This window comes from Pholis gunnellus, assembly GCF_910591455.1.
Source record: "Pholis gunnellus genome assembly, chromosome: 8".
In the NCBI taxonomy this organism is placed as follows: Eukaryota; Metazoa; Chordata; class Actinopteri; order Perciformes; family Pholidae; genus Pholis; species Pholis gunnellus.
Window position 1 is genome coordinate 21,730,419 of NC_136534.1, and position 9,883 is coordinate 21,740,301.

A 9,883-nucleotide genomic window follows, 5' to 3' on the forward strand; every position below is an offset into this window, starting at 1 on the left:
ACGACTTTACTTGTATAACAGGAGAGACAATAAACAAGTTTAATCTTGCAACTGAGAATACAATACGTGGTCTCATGACTGTCCTGTGATAGCTCATGACTGTCCTGTGATAGCTCATGACTGTCCTGTGATAGCCTTTATATCTTTACTGCTTTGCTTATCAATCTAAGATTATATTACGATCTGATTACTGTGTGCTGTTTGTAGGTGGGGCGCGACCGGTCTGTTTACCCAGTCCGAGCGAGTCCTTTCCTCCTGGAGCGGCCTGTTGGATCACAGGCTGGGGATTTATTCATGAAGGAGGTGTGTTACACTGACTCAAACCCTCTGATTGTGCTTTTTTTTTGGGGTGATCCCACGTCCTGTGGTCCTCATGGTTGTGCCAAACAGTTAGGGGATCTAAAAATAATTTAACTCCACCAGCCACCCTTAAAAGTTTTAGCTCTAAGTCATCACATCATCCCCAATGGTTATTGTCGTTGCTTCTACTCCAAGAAGCTGTAAAGAATAACTGTACAGCAAAAATCAGGAGCTACATTCAACTACATTTAAATCAGTAAAGGGAACAACTTAAGACACTGTGTTTCAGTTCAAGAATATAGTTTAGATACAATTTCCTTCTGGCATATTAGAAGTTCTGATGCAAAGATACTTGAGAAGAAACATCATTTAAATGATCACACCAAGTGAAAAGCAGACTTGTAATTTGCTCCAGGCAGCTACAAGGCCTGAAGCAGCTGCTTCATTTGCTTTTAGGCTTGTCGGCTGCAGTCCGTCTGAACGATTTTACACAAATGAAAGGTCATTTTCCTAACCTCCCTTTGACTTATCCACTCACATCACAATTACTGTCTCATCTTTCTTTCCTCCTTTCTCTTCCTGCTGCCTCTCTGTCAGGCTTTGTGTCAGATGAGCTCAGGCAGGCTCAGGTCAAGGTAATAGCTCAACCCGTCTGCTCCCACCCGAGCGTCTACGGCGTGTACCTAACTCCTCGGATGATTTGTGCTGGCACCATGGACGGAGGCGTGGACTCCTGCCAGGTGATACTCCTCACCCAGTGATATAAAAATCTCCTTATCAACCTACCTGATACAGATTTAGGAGGAACATCCTTTTAACTTTACAATAGATTACGAAAGCAAGTCTTGCATCATGTCTGCCACCATTACAGGGATTGTTCACCTGAAAATGAAAAAAAATACATATTTGTCCTCTAACCCGCAGTGCTGATCAGTAATCTAGATTGTTTTGGTGTGAGTTTCCTAGTTTTGGAGATATCGGCCGTAGAGATACTTTCTCTCTAATATAATGGAACTAGATGGCACTCGACTTGTTGGGCCTAAAGACAAAAAAAAAATGTTTGAAAAACTCAAAAGCAATGTCTGTTGTGAACAGTTTCGTGCAGGATCTACTTTCTTTCGACTGAACTGTTCTTACCAACTGTATCACCGCACAGTAGGAAGCGTGCATCAACTCAAGGAGGAGGCTCATCATCGCGACACAGCGAGGTGCTAATGTCAATGGCGTCCTCCTCCGCTGAGCTGTAGCGTTAGCTAGCTTAGTGGTGCAGTTTGGTAGAAAAATAGATTCGTTTTTTTTTTTTAAATAGTTCCTGCATGAGACTCACAACAAGGTCTGCGGCTTATCTTGAGTAAACAGGTCATGATTTCTGGAAAGAGACATTGCTGTTGAGTTTTTCCAATTTGTTTTTTTTTGGGCACAAGCCAAGTGCCAAGTAGTCCAATTATAATCGAGAGAAGGCAGACATCTCTGCAACTAAAACCTCCTAAACTAGGCAAACGTGCACCAAAACAATCTGGATTAATAAATAGCACTACAGGTAAGAGGATGTATGTGTATTTTTATTTGTGGGGTGAACTGTCCCTTTAAGGGTGCAAACATTGTTTAAAACTTGGTGTATGATGTTTGGTAAATGAGTGGGTCTTGTTTTAAGGGAGACAGTGGTGGACCCCTGGTGTGTGAGACAGCCAGTGGGGACTGGAGGCTGGCCGGGGTGGTGAGCTGGGGGGAGGGCTGTGGACGGCTCAATAAACCAGGCGTCTACAGCAGAGTGACCCAACTGATCACCTGGGTTAAAGGACATATGGAGGTAATGTATAAAGGGATCCCCCTCTCTGTCTTTCACTGTATTCACTGTTCAGTGATTACATAGTTTAGTTATATCTGTGTCAGGTAAATTGCATTGTTTGTGTCCTGCTCTTACATTTTTAAATGGAAAGCATATCAGCCAGTGCCCAAAATGTATTTTATTTTGAATCAAATATTATTATTTTATTCTAACATTATATTATATTATGTGCACCTCCTTCACAATATCCAATGTTCAACCCAGGTTAAATTTTAAACAGGTTGCACAAGTGTTGTTGAAATCAGTCAACAGAAAGGACAGTAAATACAGGTATTGGCTCAGTAAGACATTCTGGGTGCCAGCAATGGATTAATGGTTATACAGACAGTGGGCTGTAACTTTGTATGCCTTGCTGGATTTATTTTATTAAACTATATTTCAGGCCATGCTGTCACTTTTCTCTTCTTGCTGCAGGACAAACCAGAGGAATTGGAGACCACAACGGCCGTTACCGACACCTCACAAGGACACTTATAACTGAAGACAATTGACAATAAAGAATCAAATCGCCTGTATCTGCTTGTTTTTTATGAAATAAAAAAACAACTGAAATGGGTATATTGTTATGGCAATAGGCTAAAAAAAGTACACATATCTTTGTCACAATTTTCCAAAAATAATTAACAAATATTAGGGGTGTCATGTGTTTAAAAAAAATAAAAAAATATTCTAAAAACAATCGGTTTCATTTATCAACTCTCACATATAGATCAATCAACAGTCACATAGGCCACTGCTGCAGTTGACGCTACTATATCGTGCACGTGGTGTGAACGTGCGTGCGTTTATGAGCGCGCACTGGTGATGCTCGTGCACTACAACAGACCTTCAGTCTATTAGGCCCAATCCCAATGTCCCCCCTAAAGCCTCAAACCCTGAACCTTCAAGGATTTACTGACCTCACCTGGTAAGTGGTTGAGTGTGAGAGACTGTGAGGGCTTGAAATGGTGTAAATAGGAATGGGACAGCAAAATAAGATGTACAATTGTGGGTATTTATTTTATACTTTGTACTCCCTGATTTGAAAGTCTTCCAGGCGCTTTCCTCACAGCTTGAGAGGTAATTCATATAATCTATTTACTCATTTTTGTCAAAACAGCTTCAATGACAAAATCAAATATTTGATGGATAAATAAATAAATATCCTCTGATTTCATGTTTGTTTTTTGTTCTACGTTTAACCCCTAATTAATGTTTCTGAGTAAATTGAATATGACAGGCTGTGGCTGAACACACGTGTGCCATCCTCTTTGTTTACCTTTTTTACGTCTCCATGCGTCCACTGGTTACCCCGTGTTTAACGTCACATTGCAATGATTTGTGGGTAATTCCCTTTGGCAAAGTCTGCATCTAATGCTGACTTAAGGAAAGGGTGCATAAAGGAATCAACATGTCTGCCTAAGCAGACAGACCTAAACCCTCACGAACTTTGCGGGAGCGCGCCTCAAAGCCCGTGGGTGGAGGGTGGAGATTGGGATTGGGCCAAAGGTAATGCCTCCGTGACTTTGCTGTAACCGTTAAGAGGTTAAGTGTGAAGAGCAAGGCTTCTTCTCCTCGCGCAACAACTGTCAGAGCGCGTCGCTTCCGCGTCCAGCGTGAACCCTTAAAACGAATCTGAACTGTGACTTTTCTTGGGGTGGGGGGGGGGGGCTACTGTTACAGTCTCATATCTGCAGCCTATCGGATTCCTTAGACACTAGCCATTTGTCCCAGTTGAGATAAAACAAAAAAAACAAAAGATATAGTCAGGCAATTACTATCGCGAACAAGAATGTGCTCGGTGATTCGCAGGGTGAAGCCGGTCCAGCTGGCTCAGGCTGTCACGCTTCGTCTCCGAGCCAACACCGAGGGCTCGGCCGACAACAGACGTTGCCGTCCGGGTATAAGTGCTGGCATTGTTCCGCTACGAGCGACCAGCAGATCGTACTGCTCCAGGATGGCGCTGACTGGAGGACTGCTCTTCAGACAAGTATGTGCACGTTAACGTCGTTTTGATACAGTTGACGTTAATGTTTTTGCTTCTATGACGTTAGGAAGTGAGCTAAGCCGAGCTAGCTAAATGTTAGCTCAACGTTCACTAAACTACTTGTCGTGTTGTGGCTGTAACATTATGGCACTACTTGTCGTGTTGTGGCTGTAACATTATGGCACTGCACTGGGCATGGAGGTGTGCGTCTTGTCCAGCCTGATACAGCGTTAAAGCAGATGACTGTTTCTGAGTTGTTTATTATTGCCTTTGGATGCAGCAGTTCCACTTACTCGTTTCTTTCTACAACAAGCCAGTAAGAGGACCTTGAGTTGAGACTTATCAAATAGGTATTTTTGTGTAATTACAGGTTTCCTCTTAAGGAGTTATTGAACATGTAGTATATCCTGTTTTTTATCACTAACACTGCAAACTTTACAACTGGAAAACACACATCTTTGTGTGTTCCACTTCATAAAAACGTATCTTTCCTCACTCTCGCTATCTCACACACATACAAACACACCCTACCAGAGGACGACAGGGAGTACGTGCACTACCCATCCTTTGTAATTTACTGCTGTGTCACTCCTTTGCCCACACCTGTTTTTTTCCCACCCAGCTGTTTGAGTTGGAGAGCAGCACCTACACCTACCTGCTTGCAGACACAGAGACTAAGGAGGCAATCCTCATCGATCCTGTACTGGAGACTATTGACAGGGACCTGACGCTCATACATGAACTGGGGCTCAATCTAAAAGTGGCAGGTATATTGATTAACCTCCTGTGGTTGTAGCGTTATTGTATCACCCTATAAAGTCAACCAACGTTTAAATATCAGTGTTCCATCTTCGTCAAACCTCACTTTTCCCAAGACTATGAACTCCGTGAAGTCAGGCTCAGAGACAACTGTACAGTGTAGGTTGTGAGTTACTCATGTCAATAGACTTCCAATGCTGCATAGAATCATCACAATATTAACAAAATTTTCTAACATCGCTATGTGTAACACAATATGGAATTACGTATAAAATGACACGGGTGTTCAATGCGATGGCCTACATGTCATCACAAAACTATCCTACGCATTTCTATACTTATTATTGATTTGTTGCCATGCCCTGTGGGAAAACATATCTTTTTCTTTGTCGGATAGTAAACACCCACTGCCATGCGGACCACATCACAAGCACTGGGCTGATGAAGAAGAGATTGGTTGGTCTGAGGAGCGCAATCTCTAAATTCAGCGGTGCCTCCGCAGACATCCAGCTGTCAGAGGGAGACAAGATCACCTTTGGAAGACATGTAAGAAGAACACACTACTATTAGTACTACTATAATACGCTTAAGTATCACGACCAGCTTGAAATTCACAAAATCGGCCCAAAAATAAAGACAATCTGAAACGACTGCACGAGAGTCTATGGAGCAGCCTGCTATGCTGTGATTGGTCAGTCTGCTCTGGAGGGGCAGGACTTAGCGACGGGGTCAGTTGCTTGATGAAGTAATTATTACATGCCTTGGGTTGATCTCTGTCTCTTGTCCCCCTGTAGTATCTGACGGTGAGAGAGACCCCGGGACACACTGATGGGTGTGTGGCGCTGGTGTCGGGCGATCAGAGCATGGCCTTTACTGGAGACGCTCTGCTCATCAGAGGCTGTGGCAGGACAGACTTCCAGCAGGGTAGACTCACACTTCTACTTTGCACTTATAATCTCCTATCAAATGCAATTCTTTTTTTTTTTTCTGGCCCAAAGAGAAAGCATTTATTTGTGTAATGCTGCTTGAGGAACACCAGAGGGCAGTATTGTGTCTGCTTTCTTTTGGAGTTGGTGTAACCTTAAAAATAAAATGTTGTCTCTCTAATTCAGGCTGCCCTGAGAAGCTCTATGAGTCAGTCCATCAGAAGATCTTCACTCTGCCGGACCAGTGCCTCGTCTACCCAGCACATGACTACTTAGGTTGGCTCAATGAAAACCCACACACCTGAATGTTTACCTAACATCTGTTGTAAAAACCGGTTGTGCAAATAGACCGATTTTAAGTGATTTTAAGCACCAGCATAGTGTTGAAAAGCCGTTGCCCGTATATTCCAACCAACACTGATGTGATACACATGTTGTTACACATGTACAAAGTGCAAACAGGTCAAGCTTTTCAGACATACCTCTCATAATACAAACAATACAGTATGAAAATACTCTTATAGTATTGGCAACAAAGTACTTAAACTTAAAGTACCAAAAGTAAAAGTTTGTATTATGCAGAATGGCCCAAGTATGGTACTTGAGTACATGCACTTCGTAACTTTCCACCACATCCGTTTTATTTTGTTGCTACTTTGATACTAAATAGATCAGAAAAATGACTTTCTTCAGGCTGTCAAATATCCATCAGAAATTATATTTGATGCACACTGATTTGTTTTAGCTGATATCTGATACAAATTGATATACTGTATCAGAGTATATCTGCCAAGAAGTATTTACAGTGTATCACATTTAGATGACATATCGGGCTGCATCTGTCTTTGTGTTTCAGGTCAGACTGCATCGACGGTCGGTGAGGAGCGCAAGTTTAACCCGCGCTTGACCAAGAGCCTGGAAGAGTTTGTGAAAATCATGAATAACCTGAATCTTCCCAAGCCTAAAAAAATAGGTATCAAAAAGTATTACACTCATGCTCTGTTGGGTAACATAACTCATTCTTGGGCCAAAGTAAATTACATTTTCAAGGTTGTAACACCTCAATGCACAGACTCGCACATAAATAGTTGAAATATTTTCTTTTCTTTTCTTCCTACTCTGCAGATACTTCAGTGCCTGCTAATTTGGTTTGCGGAGTCCATGAAGTCTGAATGTTCTGCTAACGGGAGGATTTTATTTGTATTCTTATTCTCTTGATTTTCACCTTTTATTTGACGGATGACAGAGATGGGAATGACATGCAACAAAGGTACTTTAGGATGTTGCAGTTATATGACAGAAAGTGAGGATTTTAATCAAATCAATTACACATAGAATCAGAATCATTAATACTTGCCAAGTATGTGCACATAGCAAACATATCCAAGTTTGTAGATCAGCAGAATTAACCAAAAACTGCTTGCCGTAAAGTGCTTTTCTGTGTGTATTTATGTAAATGTAAAGATATATATTTCATAGCTGTCTCTATTTGGAGCGCATCTAATGACATCATCGTGATAATGCTTCACATTAAAATACAATCATCTCTATTTAAACTATATTAGAAATGAGATCTAAATATCTGTACATGAGGAAAGAATATTGTAAAAAAATGTATTTTGATTACATTGAAATGTGAATTTGCGACTCTATTCAACTGTGTTATTATGAGAAGGAAAAGCTCAGATGGGAATGTTTCATTCAAGGTTTGGTTTGGTATTAATGAATGCTTAACTGGGACTATTGAGTTCTACCAAATGGCCTTTCCAGTGACTCTGGACCCAAGGCCTCACACACACACACACACACACACACACACACACACACACACACACACACACACACACACACACACACACACACACACACACACACACACACACACACACACACACACACACACCACTCAGACTACTGCCAACCTCGGCCTTTTGCATAGCAGGAAAATCAAACTACGCTATTTGCATTCAGAATCCCAGCGGGCCAAGTCTCAATAGACAACATGCCATTGTTTGTGCTCTCATCTGTTCCTCTACATGTTTAATAGACGAGAGTTATTGACATGTGTATCATTCTCTCAGTAAGATATGAAGAAGAGTATCCACGACGAGTATCAACACAGTGCAGTCTGCATTCAGCAGCCCATCAGCCGGTAAGACAGGTTTGTTTGGGAGTGTCGGCCACATGCCTCTGCCACAGAAGCTCATGTGATAGTATGCTGTAGGATGCTGTTGGACTGATTACAAGCTTTTTAAGGGCCAGTATGAAAATGTTTACTGTTGGGCTGTTTTTGAGTTCATCTAAATGCAACTCACCAAGCGACGAGTAACATTACGTGAAGTCAAAATATTTCTGCCTCTGCAGTGTAGGTTATGACCTTTTACTTACCCCGTCTCAAGTGAGTACAATAGTGTGGCGCTATAGAGTACCGTTACACTATTTTGAATGGATTAAGAGCTCTTGAATGGACCACAAACTACCATTCAGAAGCAGAAAAACACAGACAAGAGTTGGTTATTTTTGAAGAACATAATCGGATAACTTAATTGTCTAATATTTCAGTTATTTTGTTTGGTGATGGTGAGGGAGGATCCTTCATCATAGCAGTGGATGTGGCTGTTTACTAGTAAACTGGTGCCTGGCGCCGATTTGACACGCTGGATCGCACTGATACTGACCTTTATATGGCAGAGGCAGTATCGACCACGATGTGGCACATCCACATTACATACAGCTACTTTATCAGTCATTAAAAACAATTCCGTGTGTGCTCCATTAGTACATTAATTAAATCACAGTTTTTAGAGCAGCAGCTCCTAACCTCATGTTAACTTACATAAAAAGGATCCGAATGAATTTGACCCAATGAGGTTTACTGATTTTAAATTGAGGAAATAGAAAGCGCTGTTATCAGCTCGGCCTTCGGTATCAGGTTGGATTGGCGTATCTCTGTTTTTAAATAAAAAGGCCAACTTGTCCTGATACACAGTATATTGGTGTGCTGTATTTAATCCGATCCTGTTCCTTTCAGCTTCACTTTGTGTTCTTTCGGTGGGTCAATACGTGCATATCTTTGATGTTTTTGTGGGAAAATGCCTGCAAGGTTTTAAACTCCTCAAAAGATGCACAGCAACTTTGTTATAAATAAAAGAAGACGACTTGTTTATGGATGAAAGAAAGTCGGTGGGTGTTGGCTGGTTGCAAGTTAATACTGTCAACACACACACACACACACACCATCTACCAGCTGTCTCTGTCAGCACTTGAGACAAACAACATGATTTAGACCGCCTCCGCCTCACCTAGTGTCCCCACCGACAGACACCTGCATTGTTTTCTTTTTAAAATTCAAAACAGGAGGTGTGTGTGTGTGTGTGCGACCGTAGTCGCCTTCAAGCTGAAGATATGTTGCTTTAGAGAGACAGTGGTATCCCTATAAAATGTTCCTATTCACTCAATCCGGTTTTGCTGCTGGGAAGCGAAGTTGCCAGCTGTCCTTTCACCCAGTCTGTGTCACCCATCTGCCGACCCTCTTTCAGCCCACTTACACTGTGCCACCATGAACCTGCTGCCCATTCTCCCTCACACCGTCCACATGTCACTGGAGAGAATCTATTACACTACGAGCTCATTCAGAGAGAGCTATAAAGAGGCCAGTCGGGGCGATGAAGCCCTCAGAGTGAAGAGCAGATTCTGCCCAACAGACCTGAAAGAAAATACTCCCATAGGGACTGAAAGTGTATCTTTGTATACGTAGGATTGAGTCCAAAATGTTTTTTTTTTTTGGTATTCGGACATAATTCAAAGTATTACTAACATTTGCTACATATATTGACATTGCTGTGGTACTCCATGGTACGTTTACAGTGACTGTGTAATACTTTATGGTATTTTAATCTCTACTGGGATCAATATAAGACTGCTGGAGGGACTTACACTGTGACTCATATTATGTGTACATACCCTCAGTCATCCAGGTCACATGATTTCTAGTCGTAGTAAGTCACATTGCCTTGATGGTCATGAAATACCTAATAGTATATTTTACTTTATATTATTACTCTACTGTCCTATGGGGACGTT

At 41.7% G+C, this 9,883-nt stretch overlaps 1 protein-coding gene across 1 annotated transcript; it reads left to right on the forward strand.

The window, feature by feature from the left end:
• The first annotated feature begins 3,529 nt into the window (after positions 1-3,529).
• ethe1 (ETHE1 persulfide dioxygenase) lies at positions 3,530-8,791 on the forward strand. Its single transcript, XM_079163945.1, has 7 exons — positions 3,530-4,118; positions 4,738-4,882; positions 5,272-5,420; positions 5,669-5,798; positions 5,987-6,076; positions 6,657-6,773; positions 6,926-8,791. The coding sequence occupies exons 1-7, from the start codon at positions 3,921-3,923 to the stop codon at positions 6,970-6,972; spliced, it is 876 nt and encodes a 291-aa protein (XP_079020071.1). The 5' UTR covers positions 3,530-3,920; the 3' UTR covers positions 6,973-8,791.
• Positions 8,792-9,883: the final 1,092 nt, after the last annotated feature.